We start from the raw sequence: 25,335 nt of genomic DNA on the forward strand, positions 1-25,335 counted from the left end.
GTTGGAGGAGGAAAAAAGCAATTTCAGTGAAGTAATTTCATTTCTTAGAAAGGTTTTGTAGTCACAAATAAAGTTTTCATTCAACAATTGTCACCTCAAGATGTCAAAATAAATTCAGCACTGACTAACATAGTTTCTATTCGCACTAATTTCCCACTGTGCTGTTAGAAGCAGGTTAAGAAATTAATGTAATTCTGTTGGAAACAACCAAAGCCAAAGCCATAGTCACAACCTTTGAATATATGTTTACTAGTGTGTTTATGTTATTTGCATTGTGACAGCTCTCTTCTTACAAATCTTCTGGTTCAAAAAGAAAGACAAACAATACTCATTTTCTTTATGGTTATTTACTACACAAGACTAAAAGAAAAGAAAGGAGGAAGGGAAGCACAACAACAACAACCAATAAAATGAACTCCAAAGCTTTCTCCTTTATCCTTTGTGAAAAAGTAAAAAGAGATGGAGGAGAAATACATTGAGTGTATGCAAGTTGCACATCCTGCAGTCTCATTCTAGAGATACTTGGCTATATATTTATGACAGTTTATGTGTCTGTCCTGTGTGACACAAATAAATCTGCATTTAATAATTCCCCTAGAGAGAGATCTCAAATCTGAAGACTCACCTTATTAGCCTTAAGCAAATCCAAGTACCTTTGTGGGAAATAATTTTAGACAATAAATTACTCCTGAAATTTAATTTTAACCTTGTAACTTCAGTGAGAAGTAACAACAATTATAAAAATAACTCCTAACAAACACTTTGTTTACATGAAGATAATAACATTCTGTTTTAATATACTACATCTCTAGATGTAAAATTCTTCAGGTCCAAAGTTCAACTATTTACTGTACCGGTAAAACTAAAACTTCACAATGTATACTTTTTCAGCAGCAATGAACAGGTCCTTGTAGAAGATATAGTAGTAAAAATTAAACCCTGTGTTAACTTTTACCATTCCTTTTCTCTTCAGAAAAAGTTTCTGTTGACACTAGTTTTATTGCTCTATTATGTTTATAGATAAATATTATTGTATTTCCCTACAGAAACTATACAGCATGAAGGGAGATGCTGGGTAAGAAACCACATTCAAATGACAAAAATTACTTGAAAAGCAGACTTACCATTTTAAGGTCACTTTCATGAAGACTAGCTATTTGGAGCCTGGACTTCATGGTTGCAATGTGAAGCTGAAGAGATTCTGTTTCTCTCACTAATGTTTCAACTCTGGAAACTGCAAGTTGGTAGACTTCCATGAAACTTTGAATCACAGCCTTTAAATAAAGTAAAGTAAATCATCAGTGCCAGACAAGCTATATTTAAATGCCAAGTAGCATACATCCAAAATCATTAAAAAATCAGCCCTAATTTTTATTAATTGGAAAAATAAAACAAAAGATGTAAGCCAGGCAGTTAGGTTGTAAGTCAGGACTTAAACAAAGGTCTAGCATAGGATTTTGTACTTCTTCAAAAATCTGAAATATTAACAGCATCGAGGAAAAGCAAATGACTGTGCACCCCAATTATAAAGTGAGCTGTTTTCAAACATGCAGTACTGCATTGAATAGTTGATACTATTTTTTATTTAACTATAATTCTTGATGCACATTCAATTTATGTTTATAAAGAATCACTACACAATTTCAGGTAAATTTTCATACTTTCAAAATGAGTCCTCCCACTTCATGTTAAGAAAATTAATTTGTCAGAAACAAAAGAAATACAGTAAAACTACAGATCTCTGGAAATAAATAATCTGATTACAGCGTATCTGGGAAAATATAATTGTTTTCATGTATATAGTGTAAGAATGTCCCAGTCATGCAATACTGATCAGACTGATAATAAAGTTAGCAGCACAAGAGAGAACAAATGATTTGACGTTACTGGTAACTTTATATCTATCCTAAATAGTCTAACACTTTTGAGATTATTGGTCTTCTTTACAACTGGTTAATAACATTTTATAAGTTACAGTTTCCCCCTTTGAAATGAGCTGCAGCAAGTTGCAACTGTAAGAATATATTACAGATAATATGAAATTGGCCTTCTGAATATGTCTGTAGTACAGACTTATAAACTTAGTACCACAAACAGACATTCACAAAAGGTTTTTACTGTTTTCCTTTCTTTGTTTTCAAACAGACTATTGCTTTTCAGAATAAAAATTAACATCGCTGAAATCAATCAGGTTATTTCATTGTGAAGTGTAGAAAACTGCTGTGGCAAGTCAACACCATCATATCTTTTCTTATCAGAAAGAATATCCAAAATGTTTTAAATACTGTGGTGCTAACCCTAAAAGTGTATTCACATAGCCTCAGTCTGCCACTTTCAGTTCTAATCCTGCTTTTAAATTTTTTTATTTCACTCAACACAACTAAAACGCTGCATCTATTCAGAAACAACACCAAGCAGTAATGGGGATATAGCTCATGCTCTACATAATACTGCCTGAGAGTCTTCAAATGGCAACGGCCCGCATGTTAAAAATGAGACACATGTTGAAATAGGACTATGACCTGGGCCTGTGACCCACAAACAAGGATTATACCATTGCATAACAAGCTGTGTCTCAAGTCTCAGAGAAAAAATCTCATGTGTTCTTTTAATTACTTCGCGCACAGTATTTAAAAGTTTCTCTGAACTAGAATGTAGAGAGACATTTCCTTAACTTCTTCCTTTTACCTCTGCTACTACAGATCTAGTGGAGCCACTAACGTATACAGCTTCATCCTACACCTCCACAGGCACTAGGTCCATGCAGTTATCTGAAACAGCAGTTTCTAATTCCTTGCTGACCTACTCATATATTTAATTTGTTCTCTCGTTTAATTAATTTGAAAATTTTAAATCTAGGAAAAATGTATTCATGAGCTTTTATTTTCAGACATGGCAATTGTTTTTTTTAATAATTTAGATTTCTTCTTAGTCCAGAAGAAAGTAGTTTTGCAGTTACTAATGATCCCTTACCAATGTGGAAGGTGGCATTTATGCACCCATAAGTACACATTCCTTACAGTATATCCCAACTCCCCAGCAAAAAGTCAGGGTCAGTTTAGGTGTCTCTTGCTCAGGAACAGGTTAGGACAAACATTATTTTTGGGTCTTCCAGTGGGTGGCATGAGCATGAAGAACACTTACTGTAAATGACATCTGGGGAAAGGCAAATACATTGGATTTTTAGATGTAACATTGGAAGGCATAAATGATTTTAAGTCACTTATGTCAGTCACAGATTGAATGACAGATCTGTCCTCAATAATACAAAAGTTACACTTACTGGAAAGCCTGATACACATGGAATGGGCATAGAACCTGGCCACTTGCAAGTTATAATATCTGTCACCTAATGATTAAATGCATCTGTAAAGGAGTTCAGAACTTCAATTTAGATCCCTATTTGAACATTGCAGTTACAAATATATCTGCAGCTCTGGAAACTGTTCTGTGATCAAGAAAGTCAGTTGACAGAATTTCCCAGAATGCAAATCTAACTGCAGAAATTTCTTCCTCTCCTGCTAACAAGTGTTTTCTTCTGTTTTTAAGTACACATAGCAGTAAGATGTATATATAGTTTTTAAGTACACATAACAATAAGATGTTGCAGCAACATTCCTGATTAATTTTTATAACATAAACTTTGGCAATTATACACATCTGCACTGTCTGCATTTAAGCGAGCACTTCTGGTTTTGAATGTGCTGGTAAAAGTGTGACATTAAAACTGGGAACAGACCATAAAGCAATAAAAATTTGTCTTCAGTTACAGACAAAATGTTTCAAGAATACACACCAGAAAATGACTTCTGTTCAGAAAGGCAAGATGTAGTGACCCCCAAATCTTTCAGGAACCGATATTATTGCAACTCCTTTCAAAAATCTAATACATTTTCAGACAGATGACTATTGAGGGGAAGTTAGTGAGGAGAAGACTTAAACAAGGAGGCCACAGAAGTAGTGGAGTTGAAGAATACTGATTTTAAACATCACTGGCTCTAGGTATTCCTCCCTCCTTGTGCAAGGGGCTTGGACCAAAGGACAATCAGAGGTCCCTTCCAAACTCAACCTAATTCAGTGATTACAAAGTCATCCTAGGGATGGAACACAAATCCAGGTAATGGTTGACATCTACCTAGACTGTCAGTTTTAAGAGCACAAATTGTAAGTCATTCCTTCACATTAATAAAAAATAAAAAGAATAAATAATCAGATGCTGAATGTTTTCGGTTTTTTTACAGTGATACCCTTCCTTTCTTTTCACCCCACACAATGCTTTAATGTATAGAGGATGTCACTATTATTTATGACACCAACATCCTCCATCACATACTACTGATATAGCAGAAGCAAATGGTAGGAGTGCTTTTAATCCAAAAGTGTCTTCAATGTGAGAAGAGACCCCTGCTCCAGCACTAAAACAAGACACATGTCGCTTCATGAAAACAGATGCATGACTTCCCAGATAATTGGCTACAACACACAAGATGAAAGTATATTCCTGTGGTTGGCACGGAAAAAGGATGCTTTTAGGCTGAAGTTGTTGGACTAGGAAGAAAATGTGCAAGAGTGCCCAAAATTCCATTTTCAAATATAACTTTCAATGGACAGATTATTTTAAGCCTAAGTACTTCAAACGATCTCTTTTTTTTTTATAGCTACTGAATATTTAAAACAGTATCGTATCTAGAAAATCACTAAGAGCACTTTAACCATCTTTCAGTACAAAATCAGAAAACTTTTTAAAAATCAGGTGTTAGTCATATCATAAAGGAACAAAGTATTTTAAATTTTAGATCTTTATTCAATTAGAAAAAGGGCCTCGGAAGATTTTGAGTGAAAGAAGGCCTTATGACCTGTTCAGAGATGTCTCATCTCTAATATGAAGGTATACATAAAAAGTTTCAGCTTTGGCTACGAGTTGGTGAAGATGAGAAACCAAAGTTGAGAGTAAAAATAAAACAAATTAAGTTGATGCTGTTTATAAACTGCAAACCAGTGAACATCAGAGCAAAAGAGCAAAATCTAAGCCATGCTTTCTTTCTCCATATTAATCTTTAAAAGGACGGAGAACACTTAAGCTTAGGACAGCTCTCCAAGGGACATGTAAACCCACTTTTTTCTAATATGCTGTGTACTTTTGAATAACCAAGCAGTGTCTAATTCTGTACACGATTTCTAGAACCAGTAATTTTCAGGTGGATAGTGCTATAGATGCTGTAAAAGTGCATCTGCATATATTGCTGCCTGTAAATCTACAAGACTGAAAGAATTCAATCTGCAGGAGTACTTTATTACTGACAAATTATGTAACAATCTCCAAGAAATTGGAAACACAGAAAGAAAACGGATCTTTTAAAAAAATTAACTCATGTAATTCAAAGGTTATTCAAACTTCAGCTGTTCTCATTGAAGTTATAGTAGAAACATACAACAAGAAATACACAGATCAGCATATGCCAATTAGCAGAAGACCGCTTATCAAAGTGTTAATGTATTCATCATACATTAAAAAAAAGATCTTTCAAATTCCCAGTTAAAACACTATCTAGGTTGTCTCCCTTGTCCTTAGTGTTTGGCCATTGAGAACACAGCTTAAAAAATTATTTGGATTATGAGTTACAAACTGTAGCAAATGAAAATTTCCATCTGAAGTTTTACACTATTCTGAAGTTACAAATAAAATACCAAATTATTAAAAATCAGTTTCCTCATTTTTAGATCCATATTATAACATTAACTCTGGACTTATTTGGCCTGCTCTTATCATAGAACTGCATCTCATGTTTGGAAGAAATGAACCTAAAGAAAGGAGACCTTATGCTGAAATGATGCTTATTAAAAGGTGTCAGACTACAGCCTGACAATATATGCATTGACTTTGTAACATCAGATGGAGCAGCCAGAACAACAAGACCATCTACTTTACACAACATACTTTAGAAACCAAAAATGTACAGAAAAGCTGAAATTCATGTTTGACTGCTTGGTTCTTCCTTCAGGAATTCTTCAACTGAACACAGTGTTAGCACGTAGCAAGGTACCCCAGGACTACAAACAGATAAAAAAGAACAAGAGAAAGAATAATGAATGAACTTCAGAAGAATGAAAGATTAATGCCGGTTAACTAGATTACATGAGAATCTGAAAAGACCAAGAATTTAATTTACGGTACAGAGTTTGGCTGAAGTGGAATTCAGGCAGAAACAACTGGTGTGAAAGCAAAACTCCATGGAGTAGAGTTCTGCATGCCTGTCATTACTGCCTTGCTTTGAACTGACATAAATAAGACTCATTAAAATGAGCCCAGGAAAGAAAACATACATCAATTACTTTTTGTTTTCAGAAACAAGATTTCAGGATAATTATTATATATTTAGAAGACCTATATTTGGAGAAGAAATTATTACAATGAACTTCCCCCATACATTTTAGCATTTGAAAACCCATCCTGGCTGCCTTGACCCATAGTCCAAAATGACTAGTGGCATCAGTGAAGGATATAAATACAGCAGCTTCTCTGGCATGGGGGAAAAAACCTCAAGGGAAACCGCATCCAGCAAAATTGCACTTTTGCAGCTGTTTGGCACTTCTTTAATGATCTATTCTCCTTGTATCTCATTTCAACACTAAACTTTTTGTTCAGTTCCATTCAAGCGTGGCATGCACAATTTAAATGTGCCAAAAAGCAGGTCAGTTTTGTTACAACTTTTTTTCCCCCAACGAAAGCTGACTCAGTGCTACACACGGGGCCTAACTCTACCCCCTTTGCTTCAATAACAATTACTTTACCCTGTAGGTCTCAGCGGATAGCCCAAGGGAATGAAGCTCTAAATAAAAGGCTAGATTCTCTGCAAGAGGTAATGACATGACTTCCTACAAGAAAATTGAAAAGGGAGCATTGAAATTGACAGCGACGGAAGGGAAAGTGCTTCTACTGGAAACCACAGTGGATGGGCGTAACAACAATTGCCATGAAAATTATTACGACGTGTAAGACTTTCAGAAATTACCTCAATCTTTTAAAAACTGATAAATTAAGACAAATGTGTTTACTTGGTATGATCAGGTAGAAAGCATCCTGAGAATTTTACAGCAAAGGAGCTACTTGTAGCCTTGACTACTTAAAAATAGCTCTAGATCATGGAAGAAAATTGTCAATTCACAAAATTAAGGAAATGCAGGTTTTTATAGGCCAATAACATTTACATGCAAGGGCTGTTCTCACTGTCTATTGCCCAAAGTCAAGCACAGTTACATGCAAAATGTGAAGGAGAAACGATTCCTGCCCCAAAGAATTTGTAATTTAAGCCACAGCAATGGGGAAAATGTTACCACTGAATTGTATTCTTCCCATCCTCTTACACAGTCTGGATTCAAAATGAATATTTAAGTTTGTGAGGACGGGTTAGAATTTTTCATGCAAGTGGTTTTAGTGAGAAAGAAATAGAAACTGATAGACATTTCAGGCTGGTATCCTGTCTATGGCTTCTTTTGCAGTGTATATTCTAGACAGGGATTAAAGAAAGAGAGAAGGGAAGTCACTGACACTACTATAAAGTTCACTTTAAAGTGAGCATGAAAACCTACCTAATGCGAGCATAATGCATTACCATTGATGAGAAGAACCAAACAGCAGCAGTCACTACAGAAAAGTCAGGATGCAGTTTTATTATAAAACATGGTAGTATCCCATCACACATTCAGTCTTGAGGAGAAAGAAGAGAGTAAAACTTCTCATGAAAATTCAGGTGAAATGTCAAGTGGAAGCACAAGTTGTCTGAATCTTGATGATACTGCTTTTGGCCTATTGAAGTGACATCTTAGAACCAGAAAAAAACATACAAAAACGGAAGTATAGAATTTTGTTTTCCACAACCAAATATATGTTAGTAAAATAAATTTTAGAAAGTCTTTTAGTAGTCTTTCTCACTTTAAGGAACTCCTACATATGGATAAGATACCTTATATAAACAAAACAATTTTTATACATTAATGTTACCTAAACACTAAGTCTTAATTGTCTAAAATCTATTGATTAACTATAGGTGAATGTGTAGGAGAAAAGTTTAAGGAAGGGAGAGAAGCAGACATTAATCTATCAGATTACTAAGTAGAAAAATCTAAAGCAACTTCACATGGAATGTAAATGTGAGATCTGACAAATTCTTCTGCTCTTTGAAATGCTGTCCACAAACTGTCCAATGTAAGTTAACTAATTCAACTATTTGCCAACACAGTAGGTTACTGAAAGTTAGAATATTGGTTTTTTATTGGTTTTAAATAGTGGTCTCTTAATTAAGACCAATTTCAATTACTTTTAGGAAAGAAATATGCTTTACTTACGAAAAAAATACTGACTTAGTTTTAACCACTGTAGAAAAAGTCTGTCGCTGACTCCAAGAGGAAAAAATGACTACCCCGCAAAATCTGGGCTCAGTATAGACATTTCCTTAAATATTTTGACTAGAGCTATGAAGGGGTATAGATTATTCCCTTCTGGCCACAAGAAGCTGGTTTTTAATTGTATAATAAAACATTTTCATGCTGAATTAAATATTTTACATATGGATAGAAGGTGGAAATATATCCACTTTTTATTTTCCATGCAAAAAGCTGAGCATACTCTATGCTCTAATTGCCATTTACTAGGAGACACAAAGGTCTCTGCTCGCAGGTTTACTCAATATGACAACTGTGATTATGTGGCTCACACATAAATATTCAGTACTGAGTCCTAATCCTTGTATCAGATTTTAGGTGAATGCTCAAGTCTAAAGGGCCTAGGGAATAGAAACCTGTGCAAAGTTTTGTGAAACACCTGCTTCATTTCTTCTGCTTTTCTTAAAAATGCTCATGGTAGCACTGCATTTTAATTCAACGTAAGTATTTCATCCCACATAAAGCAATATTTTGTAGTTTTGCAAGGAATATCTAAAGTATACCTGTTAGGTTGGATAGCAAATTAATTTTTTCACTTTGGCTTCTCACCAAAATTCCAGTTAATTACACAAATTTATGATGCCACCACAGGAAAAAGCCCTAGTCAATTTCTCTAGAGAACATAATTACCAAGAAAAGTTGAACTGCATTCCTCAAGTTCACGGACACACCCTTAATCTAATGTTAACTGCCACACACAGGATGATGTCTCGGTTTTGGAGACAAAACTTCGGGAGGAAATGCTCCAGAATGAGCGTCTCCTCCAAAGGGAAAGGACCTCCCCTTTCCTCTGCCAATGAGACAAATTGATGACAGCAGGTGAACGTGGAAAAAAACCAAAAAAATGAACTGTTTATTAACACAGAACAAGACAGAGTAGAAGAGGAAAAAACCCTCAAAATACAACAAGTGCCCGGGGAAGGAAAAAACACACGGGCTGGCAACTGGGCTCCCCCAATCTCCGGGAAGGGAAGGGGAAAGGGACGTCCACGCAGCAGCCCGGAGCAGGGCACATGAAAGAAAACCTGTTGACTCTTGGTGCCGGTCCTCCTCCCCATAGCCGGTGAAACGGTACGGCATTCCTCAGGGCTCGGATCAGCCGGGGCCACCCCGCGGGCCTGCCGGTCCCGGTCCTCCTCCTCGAAGCAGGCGAAGCTAGAGGACCTATGCATCCCCTCGCGCAATGGCTTGGCCCTCCCCGGTGTTCGGACCAGCCGGGGCCACCCCACAGGCACCCCAGACCGGAGAGAAGGGAAGGAAGGCAGTGGGGCAAGGGGGAGGGAAGGGGAAAAAACCCCCAACACAGCCTTTTTCCAGCTAGCTGCAACAAAAACCCCCCAAGAGCAGCAGAGCGCTCCCCGCGCACTCCCTGCGGAGCCCCGCTGAGACCCTTCGAGCCCGAGCCGTTGGGCCCAGCCTTGAACCGACCCGCACCGGGTCCCGCGGCCCCGGCCCTGCCCCCCGGGTCCATCTTAAAGACACGGTGTCCTTGGGCATCGAGCAGGTGGTTAAGGAATAAAATAACCCTATAATATCATCCCAGGACAGATGGACAGGTATCCTCCCTCCATTCTGCCTAAACTCAGCTGCTAATGAGATAACTAATTTGCTTCATACATTCTTAAACTTTAGCAACATTAAAAAAAAAAAAAAAACAAACCAACCCAACAACATGCAAATGCCTAGATTTTCAAAAAGACTTACTTTCAATATTTAATTTATGCTATGAAAATGTTTTATTAGAAGTTCCAGTGACAGCAGCTTTTGTTCCAAAATATAAGCAGGAAATTTAAAGAACACAGTAAACCTAATATTGACCCTCACAATGAGCACACACATTAGCATCCCTCTTTCCAGAGCAAATGTCTGACAGAAGTGGCATCATCACTGAGCTTGACAATTCGCTGTCCTTAAAGGTTAGTATTAGATAAATAATTTTTTTTTTTCCACAAAGTTTGCTTTTAACCACCATAATCTGAGGAAGATCAAATAAAATGATCCCTATCATCTCTGAATATTTAGTTCTATAACAATGGATTTACAGCTGAAGAAAACTCTTGTTGGGAAAAAGTGATTGTGTTTGTCTGCCTTTTTGGCATTTATCATATGAGAGATTAGCTCAGCTCAGAAAGGTATAAATCCCAACCAACACAAGCTAAAAATTGGTGGATAAGTGATGCTCCGCTATACTGAAGTCTGGCCTCTTCTGTGCAAGAGGTCAACAAGCTAAGTGAGAACCTGGAACAACAGGTTGAAAGTGTTGAGTAACACATCTGGTCGAGATAGCTGAACAGGCAAGCTTCAGATTGAGATGTAAACTGAGCTCTGGGTGGGAGCCTGAGACAAGAGGTTGTGAACTGCCAAATTTTAGGATAACAAGGGGCATGAAGATGGATGACAGCAGCCAGCTGAATGGACAATGACAGGCACATCAGGAGCTGGGAATTGCCAGCCTTTTGGATAACAAAGGACATGAAGACTGGTGACACCATCTAGGTGGATGGATACAGAAAGTGGGTACAGAAGCTGAAGGGCAAGGAGGAAGGGCAAGACTTCCATGTGGGGAGACTGAGGGTATAAAAGATCTGGGGTTCCTTTGCTGGGGTCCTGCTCAGAGGCACCAGCTCAAGCTGTTTCTGTGTTACTGTGCCACGAATAAATGGCTTTATGGGCTGAGACATCTGAGACACTGCTATGGGAAACCTGGGGTCAAACCTGTAAGGAAACCTGGTCTGACTGCAGGTGAGTGTGGGCTGTGTAAGGAGTCAAGCAGGGCACCCATCAGCTCACTGGAGTCACCAACTGTGAAGGGGCTTCACTACCAGCAGTGAAAGTCTCTGACATTGGGAATGTCACTGCCAGAGAGTCTCATGGATGGCCAGACTGGGAAGTTTCCTTAACAAAAGAGAAGAAGACACTAACTTTTCTGATGGCAAAGCTCTGGTTGTCCTCATTCAGACTAACAATTCAAAGATGTGTTTCTACCAGATGAGCCTTTTAGATAATGTTTCAGAAGATGCTACTTTCTGCTTTGTCTTCAGCAAATGCACCAAGTGCCTTTCCAGTAAATGGGAACTTACAGTAAGATTGCAGAATGTGATTCAGATTATTAGGTTGGGAGCATGGCAAGTAAGGTCCTTTCCCTGGTCTGGTCAACAGTCAACAATCAGATCCAATTCCTTAGAAGCATAAGAGATAAAGTGACATTCTGAATTCTGTTTATAGAACTGGATGCTTATAAGCAACCATGAAAGGAGAAAACCAAGGAGGATAGGGACTGGTGAGATGAGTTTGTCTAAAATGCATAAAGTATTCTTCACTAATAGGATCAGAACATCCCATATCATGGGGTGTTGTAATGAGACTGAGAAAGCCCTTTCTAATCTTTTTACTGAATGTGGTAATGACTGCAGGTATCACAGTATCATGTACTTGAGCGGTGACCTTAATGGTGGATCAACAAAAGCAGCTGGTTCTTATCCATGAATCCTAACTGAAAAACCTAACTTAAGTTACGCCATCATAACTTAAAAACACCCAAGAGAGTAGCATTTTTCAAACGCCCTCTGATGTTGTTACTATTTCCTTTATCCATTTTTCAGAGCTGGACCACAACTTGCAGTTAGGTAATTTATGAGTAATTGTGCCTATGAATGTTGGTAACAGAGAAATCACTTCCATAGCTCAAAAACTCTAAAAACTAGAGATGATTTCTACTGTTCTCACCTTCTTGTAGTTCAGCAATGAGGAAAGCAACCTGAAAAGAAACTTCTGATGGAGTGTCCAAGAATTAAAGTGTTTATGACAGTCAATGAGAAAACATGACTAGTATAAAGAAGGTAAACTGGGAATATTTATTAACATTAACATATTAACATTAAATTAAATAATAGAAGCCATTTTCAAAACAAACCTAATAAACAGTTTTTCAGAAAGTGTGTTGTTAAGTTGCAGAAGTCCTTTCCACAAGTCATGTGAAAATTCTTACCTTTATGTGGGCTCAAAGAGCAATGGGACAATAAATGGGTGCTGAACACAAATATAAATTTTTTTCAGAAGATCTGTTGATTTGTTAAAGTCTATCTGTTAATCTGTTAAAAAATGGTGAAGGCTGGGGAGACATTTTTGCACTGTTTCTTATACTCTGGAGTTTCTTTTGTCATTTTCCCTGCCCAAGCTGTTTTTAAACAGGGACAATCAGTTTACTGCTATTCTATGTGCCCTCTAGGCATTAAATGTTTATTCAGTCCCACAGTCTATTTCCCAAAGGAGTAAAATTTGCAACAAGTCTCATGTGGAATAAAGGCAGAAAAAATCAGGCATCTAGGATAGTGACCTTTGCCAAGGTACAGGCAAACATCACGTTTTGACATGTAGGGGAATCTCTGCTCAAACCCCAGTCCTGTGGTCTTTGCAGCATGTGTAAAAACTTGGGAATTTAAATCTCAACTTGTAATCTTTCACTCACACAATATTAATCCAAGACCAAAAGTATTCAAGATTGGAAAACTGGCTAGAGGGAAAGTCTGGCACTATACACTGTGGCAATGGCAGGAGGCTTTGCTCTCTGATCTCTCCCTTTAGTATTTGTCAATTAAGATGAATCAGGAAGAGGAGGATCCACCAATGGGTGCTGGTACTAAAGAACACAAAATCTGCCTCTTAACAGAGAGAAATCAGAACTAAAAACAGGCATTAAATGTACAACATAAGTTTGCCCGCACAGGTGGAAGAGATTACTCTTCCCTCCTGATCTTTAGTTTGGAACTGCTCTTTTATCAAAAAAGATCATGACGTTGAAGCAATCCAGAGGGATCTCAAGTTCTATCAAAGTTCCAGGAAGATAAACAAATTTTTATCATTCCATGGATATTATGTTCTTAAAAGCCATAAAAAATCCAATCCTTTGCACGTAAACTTGCCAACATGCAGGCTGTGTATCCTTATTATTCAGGTTTACACAACAGTTCCACATTCATCCTATTTCCATTAATTAGAGCACCCTCCAGCTGTCTCCATTCTCTCCTCACCCCCTAATTTCTTACCACCTTTTTGCATCTAACAGGGAGAGATCAAAAATGAGAGACCATAATGAAGGGAGAGCTCTAAAATACTATCATGAAATTGGGTACTGCAATGGACAAGTACTGAGTGCCCTACTTAAAGCATATTAGTCCTGGAACCCCTATAGCAAAGATTTTATGAATCCCAAGAATTTGTCCTTTTCACAGTCCAATATAATGTTGGAATTTGTGATCCTAGGATACTAGCAACATATGTCACTAGACAAGCAATCAAGTCAGTTAATGAAAAATCAAGATGACAGCTTCAAAATAGCTTGCTATGATTCCTGCAAAATAACAATATAAAAAATAAAATTTGCAGTTAATAACATATGTGCATTTATAAGCCAAAATTTATATAACCCTTTCCACCAAAAAAAATCCAAAAAACCCACTAACAACAAAACACCACCAAAAAAACCCAACAAACCCCCCACCAAAATTAATTAGTGACAAATTGTTAGAATCTGGTAAAACAAAACAGTTTAACTTTTAATCCATTCAAAACTTATCCTTTTCGAATTTCAATAGCATTTGGGATGCTATCCCAGTCTATTTCTTCAATACATGGAAAGTGTGGAAATAAGAGAACAGCCTGTTTTTTATGCCTAGTTTTATATTCTGAAAGGTTTACCGTATTTTTCTTAATCCTTAAGTTGCATATTCATTGCTATATTTTTGTCTAACTGCTGTCACTTATATTGTCATGCAGAAGGGCAAATCAGGGTCAGTTTATGTAAGCAGCATCAATCTGAAAAATCTTCATCAGTCTTTATTTCAAGGCATTATGCAAAGAAAGCTTGACATTAAGAGAGCTTTAACTGACATCAAATGAAATCAATCAGCAAATCACTAAGCCATAATAAAGTCGCTCAAATTGTTGATAACCCTTCCTCTTCCAGGTCTTTAACTACAAGGCCCAACAAAATGCAATATCTGGGCAGAAACGTCTCCCTTGATTCCATTACAAAATTCTTGTACAAATGTAGTGCAATATTTAATTATTTTTTCTTACTCTGTAAGCAGTTGATAAAAATAACAGGGAGACATATGTTTTATAATAATGGACTACTAAGCAGTTAAGCAAAAAAAAAAGACTAAACAAAGTTTCAGCATTTGAAGGGGTTTTTTTTAAAATATAATTAAGAATAGAAAATAGTCTGATTCTGTGTCTGCTACTTAAACATTTGTGTAATAAAGTCTACTGCTTTATTAACTTCTATTGCTTACACTCACTTGCTCAGCATTTTTTCTTAGTTTTTGAAATTAAAAGAACCAGTACAAAAAATTTAAGACTCCAGACAATTCCTAATCTTTCCTGGTATTCACTTCATGAATTTAATTTGTAATCCACATGATTACCAACAATTGAACATCTAACACTTCTTAATGGACTTGTCTGTGTTACAATGGTACACACTGCTCACTCTCTAAAAAAATGCAGTCACAAATTTACACAGTTGTTATCTGTTAAAACTACTCCTTTTCTGAAGATACAGCGCACAGATAAACCCATGCAGTTCTGAAAGACGGGATTTCTGAAGTAAAAAAAATTGCCTAACAAGGTGCTGTGAAAACTATATTTGATATCTTTTGTGATTAAATGATGCTTTGTTATTGCAATTAACTATTAGGAGTCCACCCTTATTCACTGACGCAGCTTTGGATACATATTGAGATCACCATGACTCTAGAGTAATTTTTCTCATGAAAGAATAGTGAGTGGCAAACAAGAAAGATACTTCCTGCTATAAGATGCAGCAGCCTGGTAACCAAGTGAAACAAAAAATCCCAGGATTACAAGCAGAAGCAAAACTAAGTAAATAAACTTAGTGAATTAAGATTGTATTTTACACAGTTCTTAAAGAGCTTCCTTGCATATTAGCACAGGTAATTCCTTAAACATCGCCCACATGCAACAGATATAAATGTATGAAAAGGTCTAAGTGGATAAAGATGGGTAGTTACATGATTACTTGATAGGGCCAAAAAAGAAAACTTTCCATTGAGAAAGGTTACTGAAAGGTTAAATGATTATACACTAGCTTTGGCATTCAAGATAATCAAGACAATCATCATCTTAGCTGAGAAGATTTACAAAACTAATAGTGCTTATGAAAGGAGCTGGACAAGAGTTAGTAGTGTCACAGGCACAAAGAGAGCTTTCAGTAATTGGTGATTGCAGACACTGACTTTGATATTTATGGTCCATAAGGCCAAGACTTAGCATGGCTGGAGTGCAAGAGTGTCCCAGTTAACTACAACACCCTCTGAGAAGGTTCTTCATATAACCTGTCCTAATTTAGTAGCATGAAGAAAGGCAAGTGAAGAAATTAAAAAGTGCAAGGGTGGCTGAGAAAGTGAGGGAAAGAGGCTAATGATAAGGAGCAGGGAAATGAGGAAAGGAGAGAGAGCCCATAGAGGAGAGCAAGGAAAAGACTGCTAACAAATGCTGTGAAGAGGAAAGGAAGTTGAGCAGTTAAGTGGCAGAAAGGAGAAGGAGTAAATTCAAATTATAGAAAGCAAATTTCCAACATCACTGGCATTTACAAGATGTCTTGCTTTTTAAAGTTTTAAACAATATTTTCCTAATGTACATTAATCTTATGTTTTAAAGTAATTACAGTCGAATTATGCTAAAATGGCTTCTAAATATTTAGCAGCATGATACAACATTATCTGGAGACATGACTCCAGACACCAGCTGAACACTTTCAAGAAGATTAAATTAGAGTTCTCCATTTTGCAACTCCTCAGTCTGGTTATTCAGACTTTACTCAGTTGTCAGTTATTGCTTAAGTCCTATACCTACTTTATATTAGATAAATTAAAATGTGCAAAAGGTCAGGGTTGCAAGAGGTGTTGCCCCACTCTAATACTTTTGAAACATTTACTTATTTATGAGTATTTCAACCCAAACTGAAAGTGTAAATTAGCAGTAGAGTAATAAAGAATCATTCTTCTCTTTAAACAGTATATTTTAGATAGGCTTGTGGTCAGTCCAGGAGAACCACATTTTGACACTAGATAAGAAATTAGTCCTTTTGGAGAGGAGGAGAAGAAATTAGTCCTTTTGGAGGTGGGAGGGCAGCCCAGCTGCTGTTGATAGAAGCTGCTGAACACCCAGACAGTGAAGATCCAGTTTTACCTGACAAAAACCAGCAATCTGATTCTAGAGGAGGCAGCATTCTGGCCTCTATAATACCACTGATAGCTCCTTCTCTGGTGAAACAGTGTAAGTAAAAATAAAACACTACAAGAGTGTGCATGTTGCACCTTTAAGACTCTCTAAAAAACATTTCTTTTTTCTGAAGTATTAAGAGAGAAAAATATTTTTTTTCTTTTAGCAGCCATTTTAATAAAAGAAAAAAGCTTTAAAACAGAAGTACAAGATTTAAAATACTAATAACACAGTTTTTAAGCAGCTGCTCTACGATTAGTTCATCTCATTAAGTTCTCATACCAGAACTGATTTATGTTTGAAAGACAAGCCCTATGCAGAGGATAAAATCTAATGACGGAATTATAATATTACCTTTGAAATCACTTGCTTCCTCAATTTGGTAAGAACTTTTTTATTGACAAGCAAACACAGAAATGAGGAAGTGTTTATTATTTTGAGGAAAATTATCAGCAGAACTATGCATATCTTTCACCAAATCTATCAAGCAAATCTAAAATTAATAAACACGTGAAAATAAATACAAATTAGGAAGCTCCTAAAACTACATTTATGTTTGTCCAATTAATTACAAAAAATGGACCTACAGCACAATTAGATAATGCATGGCTAAATCATGCATGAATGCATAAATGGTAAGAACCTACTTCTTTGTAAATTTATAATGATTATATGCTAACACTGAAGATAAGTCAGTACTTGACTATACCTCCAAACACCTAAGAACGGCAAAGAAGTACATATAAATACCATGTGGACTTCCGAAACCTGCATGAACAGATGGATACATGCTGAAGACAGAGGGAGCAAGACGGGGCAGGTGGGAGGGAGAGGCAGAAGAACAGTGGGGACAGAAAGACTGATTCAGAGCAACCAAGACAGAGTGGGAAAGAGGCACAGGAAGCTGAAGAGAGAGCAAGACCCAGGCAGAGTAGCAGGCAGAGATTGACTGAAGGAAAGCTCAAGAGTGTGGAGGGCAGAGAGAGCAGGCATGCAGTGAGAGGGAAAGCAAGAGCACCAGAGAGCTGGTGTGCATGGTTGGTGTGCACACAGCAGCAAGTACACACCCATGAGGGCATGTGTGCAGCGGAGAGTGTGCAGAGAGGACACATGGACAGGCAGCAGAGCATGAGAGTCTGGGGCAGAGAGAGACAAAAATGGAGGCAGAGACAGGCAAGACAAAGTGAAAACTTAACCATCTCAAACCCACCTGGAGGAATCACAGAATCATTACTGTTGGAAAAGACCTCCAAGATCATCAACCCTTAACCGAACACCACGACACCAACAAACCATAGCACTAAGTGCCACATACAATTGTTCCTTGAACACTTCCAGGGATGGTGACTCCAACATCTTCCTGGTAAGTCCATTCCAATGCCTTACCATCTTTCTGATGTCCAACATGAAACTCCCCTGGCACAGTTTGAGCCCTATGTCCTCTTGTCCTGTTGTTAGTTGCTTGGGAGAAGAGATTGACTACAACCTGACTACAACCTCCTTTCAGGTAGCTGTAGAGAGCAATGAGGTGTTCGTGGAGGTTAGGGTTTTTCTTTTTTTATCTTTCTCTCAGGGAATTTTCTCCCACCGTAACAACGATACCTGGGAGACAAAGGATGTGGCTGGGAGGAGGGCGAAGGGTGCCGTTTGCTGCCATCTCTTGGCTGAAGGGCGTTCCCATGGGAAGTGCAGAGATACTGTGACATTCTGGCTGGGGGCTGAGGGGCTGGGCTCACCCCTCGCTCTCTCTCTCCTGGGATCGGAGTGGGACAGGTGCGGGTTTTGGGGTGGACTGTTGCTGCCCAGAGGATTTGCTGCCACTGTGGAGTTTTTGTCCTGCACTGCTTTCTCCTTACTGTGGGTGAGCATTTGCTCGTAAGAGCAGCTGTTGAACTGGGACTTTCCAACACCCAGCCTCACTGGGAGGGGACCTGACCCCCGATCCCTTCCCGGAGGGAGCGTCTCCTGGCTGCTTGCAGCAGCTTCCTGTGACAGCCCGCCTTGCCGCTGTCCAGCCCCACTGTTTCGTGTCGCTGCTTCAGTTTTACTTAACCTGACACCCCATGCCCGCCTGGACACCCCGCGGCTCGTGGCACAGCTCCGGAGTCTTTGCTACAGTTTGTTGGCCACCCTGGGTGCGCTCGCCTCTGCTGTGCCAGCCTCCGAGGTTCCTGCTGCTGCTCATTTCTCCATCCGGAGGGGCACCGGGACCAGCTGCCGCTGTGGGTTTCTAAAGGCAGCGCCTTCTCCATCCCTCCTGCCGGCCCCCCGCCATTCCCCACGCGAGGGCCGGGGCCGCGCTCGCGCCGCAGCGCCCCCTGCCGGCACGGGGGAATCACCGCCGCTGCCCTGGCCGGCCCGGAGCCACCAGCGCCCCCTGCCGGCTGCGGCCGTCACTGCGCGGCGGGAAAGCGCCCGCGGCCGAGGGGGCGCCCCCGGGCCTCCGGCTCCGCTCGGTGCCGCCGCGGCGCGAGCGCGGCCCCGGCCCTCGCCTGAGGAATGGCGGGGGGCCGGCAGGAGGCATGGAGAAGGCGCTGCCTTTAGAAACCTTGTTTGTTGTCACTGCCATTGTTGTTTGTTTGCCTTGCTGTCCATATACATACTAGTAGAGAATTGTTGTTCCTTTTCCCGTATCTTTGCCTGAAAGTCCCATCATTTCAAAGTTATAATAATTTGGAGGGAAGGGGGTCACATTTTCCATTCCAAGGGAGGTTCCCGCCTTCCTTGGCAGACACCTGTCCTTTAAACTAGGACATGTGTTCCCCGAGCCTCCTTTTCCCCAAGCTGAACAACCGCAGCTCCTTCAGCTGCTCCCCACAGGACTTGTGCTCCAGACCCTTCACCAGCTCTGTTGCCCTTCTCTGGACATCTTCCAGCACTTCAATGTCTGTCCTGTACTGAGTGAGGGAGGGGCCACAACTCAACACAGGATTTGAGGTCTGACCTCACCAGTGCTGAATACCGGGGGACAATCCCTGCCCTGGTCCTGCTGACCACACTATTGCTGATCCAGGCCAGGATGCCACTGGCCTTCTTGGCCATCTGGGCACATCTGGCCTGTGTTAAGCTGCTGTCGACCAGCACTCCCAGATCCTTTTCTTGTTCCTTTTCTTGTTCCTTTTGTGTGCTCAACTAGTATCTGGAGTCATGTCTTCAGATAGGTTGGATCATGCTGATAAATGTTTAGAAGCCGTTTTAGCATAAATCAACTATAATTCCTTTAAAACATAACATTAACGTATGTGTCTGAGGTACCTAAATTTGCTTAAAGAAGTTTCTTTCATACCAGTTTCTATCCTTCTGCATCTACCTCTCCAAACAGAAGAAACATACAGTGATAATATACTGGTGCTTAATTATTTATACATAAACATTTTAATCTCATCTGATTTATTTGGGGGCTTTATGAACTGTCTTTAGGTAGAAATGTTTGGCATAGTATCAATTACATATTTGATGTAGAAGTACTTGAGACAATTCAGAATTAGTGTCCTGAATGCCCACTTTTTCTGTGAGCCAAAAAAAACTATTTCAGAAGAGAGTGTTAAGATTATTAAGTAACCTTAACCTCATTCTAAAGATGTAACACAATTGAATTTTGTATTTTATAAAGAGCTGATAACCTTTACTGGTTAATTTAAATAGTCATCTGCCAAGCAAGGCTACTAGGATTGGCAATACCATGTCATTTTAGTTGCCTTTTTAACTCTGTATCCTATATTCATAGGAGGCTTCATATATGGTTCCAATTTTTGTCTCCAGTAGGAACATTCCAGCATGGCCAGAACAGCACACCATAAATCCTGTGTTCATTGTGTTTCAGGTGCTTGAAAACAATACTATAATGTTCCACTTTCTAACTTAAGTAGCAAACGGCACAGCTTTGTGACTTAACATTCTTTACAGCAATTAAATATCTGGTGAGACTGTTTCAAAGCTATAGCAATCTAATTTTAACCTTAGAAATATTGCACCTTTTCCATTACCTATCCAGCTGAAGTGACATTTTCAAACTACTATAGTAATTCTGCTGCAGTCCTCAAGAATTTAACAAATGCCTACAAATTAAGTCATACTTTCACTACTTGCATGGGGCTTTAGAAGATGCTCAGTACAAGGATATTCTTGTTGCATAACTTAACATTTCAACCTACTACATAACCTTGCAATTTAGGAGCTATTTCATAAAGTGCAGGCTTTGGAGAAGATATACAGAATGGTGTGTCCAAGTATTTCATTTCATTACCTAAAGGTCTAAGCTGGAGCATACAATTCTTTAAAAGATGCATACCACTTCCCTATGATGAAGAAGTGATACGCTCGGACCAATGAATATATAATTAATTACTGATTTCAGCCACCTACTACAAACTGGATGCATGAATAATAAAAATAGAACAATGTCATCTTCTGTCAGTACTCACCAGTTCTGATAGCCAGTGCTTCATCCCTATCACACTGCCTAATTTAAGATCTTAATTTTTCATGCAATTTAAAAAAATATACCATCAAATACCAATAAATTTAGACTTGGGAGAAAAATCCTGATGTCTAACCCTTGCAGATAATACGGTCTTTAACGGAGTTGTACTTATCACAGACTAACTATAGCAGGTCTAGAGAACATGTATGCAAACAATTCCACTGGTTTTAAAGAGAAGTGTCCATAAAGTGATTACTCACTGTTTACCTTGTTCAAGATTACCAGATTGCTCTTAATGTAGTTTTGCATGAAATTAAAATCAATTAGCTGACTCCCAGATATGAAAGGAAAATTTTACAAGAAAATCTCTACAGTGTGCTTAGAAAGTTATCAAAAAAGCACTATGTAACTAGGGAGAGGGAGCAAAGGGGAAGGAAAAGAAGGGAAAGGAAAAAGGATAAAGGGAAGAAGAAAAGGAACTTTACAGTGATACAAACTGAACCATTGGAGCTGTTTGTGTACGCACAGAGTAACCAAGTGTAACTGAAGCTGTCAGGTAAATAAAAAGTAGGTTTACATCACTGCACTATCAGTGCAGCACATACATTACTATGTGCTAGCTATAGCACAAATAAGTACTCTGTACAAATGTGAAATGCAACTTTTTATACTACTGTTTCTTGTAATCTTCTTAGAAATAAAGATGAAATAGGCTGCCTTGGAAATGCTTCTGCAATCCTTGGAAGGTCAAAAAAGAATGGAAGTTGGGATGAGACAAAAGAACAGAAGCAGATATCACCAAACAGGCTCCTGAATTAGAAAAGTAATATTTAAAAGCCGGTGATTTCCATGACAGCTTCTTTGAAAAAAGATGCACCTGTGGAGCTTTTCATGCAGCTTTAAAAGTGATCATCACTGTATGGAGAGGCATTTCCAACCTACCCTCTGCCAGAGATGTGCAGCTGTGCTTACTAAGGTGCATGAGAATCTCACAGTGTTACATATTACTACTTTATTATGGAAACATGATAATACACACATAATTTAAATCTTTTTCATATTGAAAGACATGCATGCAAAAGGGCAACAGTGAGAAATTTCCAGTTTAGAATCTGCCTTTCTTGAATGTTTGGTTTTGCAACTATATACTGCGTGTAGAACAGAAAATCTACAATCAATTTAAAAAGGTTACTATGAAAAAGTATACATATTATACAATATTTGCATTGTCTAACATCCTTGCACTTTACTTGACTACCTTTACTCTCACTGATTCAGATAGAAGACCACAATGAAAGAAGAATGTACTCACTCTTCCTTTTGTTCTCTCATTGGGAAAACAAAATATTCTGCTTTTAACAAAAATGTATTCTGCACAGCTATAAAGACTAAAGCATAGTTTGTATAGAAGAAGACATAACAAACTTAAAAACAATAAGGAGGCATTGCACAGAATCCATTTTCAGAGCTGAAAATATGTACATTTTCAGTTAATTTCTTTTCCCCAGTTTCCTCCTAATGAAGTTAGTATTTTGAAACATACAAGTATTTAAAAAGTATTTAAACAAAATAGCTTCTATACTAAAGTATTCCAAATAGCAGTTTCTTTCAAATTGTGAGTGCTAAATATCATTGTTAGTTCTGAAACTGAAATATGAAAGAATCTGGTACTGACCAAGTAGCAGCATAAAAATCTTGTCCTTTTTTTCCCCCATTTTTAATTTCTATTTATCTTGCGTAAATTAAGCAGAGGAAAAGGGGATAGGATAGGGTGATATTAATTTTCAAATACAGAATTTGTGTTTTTCCATGGTCATATCTCTGTCAGTTATTTAACATTATACCTGCAAAATTAAAAGTTCACATCATCTCTGAAATACCACGTCCAATGGTTTATATGAAAATTATTTCTTTTTCAACTGTTGACTGCAATAGTTTTGAAGCATTTTGTTCTCCAAACATTCAGAGTGGTCTAGCTTCTTGTTCTCAGTTGCAAAAAATGAAAACAAGAAACAGGATTATTTTATACTCCAACCTGAAATGCTGCAGCCTCTGGCCTGCCCTTCAGCCTTTCCTCTGAAAAGGTCTCCAGGTGCAGTTTGGGTAGCTCCAGGGTGAAGTCATTCGTGGCTGCTGCAGTACACGGCAGTAAGGCCTGATCTCTGACCTAAAGGGAAAAAAACAGCATCAATGGTAATTCCCCTTCAGACACATTAACTGGGATGAACTGGGTCCCCTTGAGCCCACTGAGTGGACTTGCATTGATCGCTGGACCTGAAATCCATGAATAAATTTAGGACTAATTGATTTTTCGTTGCAAATAAATCTCTAATTCAGAGTGCTGGGAGAGAATGTTAAGAAGAAAAAGCATCTTCCCCTGGTCTGAAATGAGAAGAAAAGACACTAAGGGCTCTGTAGCCCAGCTGGCGTATACATTTCACAGATCTGTCGCCTGTAAAAACCTCATAAGAAAAGAAACAGTAATTGTACTTCTAACGGAAACAAACATAAGCTGTGAAATTAAAAAGTTCATGTGATCACATCAATGAGAAGCTGGCATGTGGATTCTGTCTACTATGGTATCAGTCCTCCAGAATAAGGTTCATTTAGAAACAACTCAGTTAAAAGTCAGAATAAAATGAATAATCCACAAACAAAGCAAAATGAACTAACCTGTAGCTTTCCAATTAATGGGGGGCCGGGGGGCGGGGGGGCGGGAGGGCCGAAGGAAAAATGTTACTAGATAGCTTATTGCGGACTCGGTGTAAGGCATAACGCACTAAGTGGTATTAATCGACTTCCGCGCAGTTTCTAAGGGTGCCGTTCGGAGCGGGCAGGCGAGGGTTTGCACAAAGCCCAGACAGGCCATGTCCGGGCGGTGTCGGGCAGCCGGACGCGCGCAGCCCGAGCCGCCGGGCCGCCCGCGCGCCGTTGGTGCCGCAGTGCCACCTGCCGGCCGCGCGCGGAGCGCCGCCCGCGCTCTTGTCCGCGGGCACGGCGCGGCACAGCGGGAACGCCGGGCCGCTCCTGGAAACGCGGCCCTGCGCTGCACATCGCAACATGTCGTGAGTCTACCAGCATGGACAGGCGATTATGCGTATTTAACGCGCAACTTCCACAGGCACGCCACTTATGTTCACACACCATACGATGCCACACACCCATTTTTCATTCTGTTTAATACAAAAATTACAACGTCCGCCTCCAGGAGATCCCAGCAGTCGGATTTTATTCTAATACAGATGGATAGACACACGTACAAATATACGTTAGTACAAATGAATAGATTAAATCTATTCATTTGGAATACACTTCATCTGTTGAGTAGCAATAGTGAGTACTGCAAAAAAATTTACTGTTTTAATGACCTAATACACAGTCTAATACTGAAACATATACTGAATATATACTAAAACATATACTAGATATATACAAAATACATATAAATCAATAAATATACCATTTGCTAAGTATTATTTTGCCAAATTTCAGTTTTTGTTAGAAGCTGCCTTGTCCACAAAAATGCACCGAACCTGAATTAAAACATAAATCTATTCATTTTAAATCCCAGATTACTTTTCTGTAACCACAAAATTAGATTCTTGTAAAATGTTGATTATGAGGGAACATATTTCAGATAATAGCAGAGCCTTTGAAATCTGCTCTGATTGAAAGAAGCATGTGCAAATCTACTGATACAAAGAAGAAAAGATTTTATTTTATTCGTTCCTCTGTTCTGTGAGAATAGGGAGCCCTACATTTCCCAGGTTGACCTAAAGAATTCCTGTCAATACCTGTGGCTGCCAAACATATGCACTATGATGCAATTTTTATAACAGGAAAGGTCCTCCACACATTTTTTGCACACATAGTGCACTAGGTTCAGGATACACAGTCCTATGGAACAAACATGCTCTCTGGAGTGTTCTGTCAGCATGTGTAATTCTGGTCAGATGTTAACCTTGCTGAATATAACAAAATACATTGCTTTAAATACAAACACACACACACATACACGCGCACACACACACTGGATTTACATTTTTATAGCTTATATATACACCAACTTTTCAGTGTCTTTGCTGCCAGTATGCACACAGATAAAAGAAAACATTAATGTGGATTAAGGTACTAAGAATTTATCAACATCAAACCACCAGTGTTTTGCCTTCTACCCTTCTGAACCGTAGTCAATAGATCTAAATATTTTACTGCACCCTGGCCAA

General features: G+C 38.7%; 1 protein-coding gene across 2 annotated transcripts in view; it reads right to left on the minus strand.

Moving 5' to 3' along the window:
* The window catches only part of CCDC171 (coiled-coil domain containing 171), a 158,950-nt gene that overhangs the window by 19,953 nt on the left and 113,662 nt on the right, over positions 1 to 25,335 (minus strand). For both annotated transcript variants that reach the window (XM_010392976.3, XM_010392975.4), the window contains exons 23-24: positions 23,145 to 23,276; positions 1,125 to 1,274 (exon numbers count right to left, since the gene is read on the minus strand). In XM_010392976.3, coding sequence (XP_010391278.2) covers positions 1,125 to 1,274; positions 23,145 to 23,276 — 282 coding nt within the window. The remainder of the gene's footprint in view (positions 1 to 1,124; positions 1,275 to 23,144; positions 23,277 to 25,335) is intronic.

This window comes from Corvus cornix, chromosome Z, assembly GCF_000738735.6.
Source record: "Corvus cornix cornix isolate S_Up_H32 chromosome Z, ASM73873v5, whole genome shotgun sequence".
Taxonomy (NCBI): Eukaryota; Metazoa; Chordata; class Aves; order Passeriformes; family Corvidae; genus Corvus; species Corvus cornix.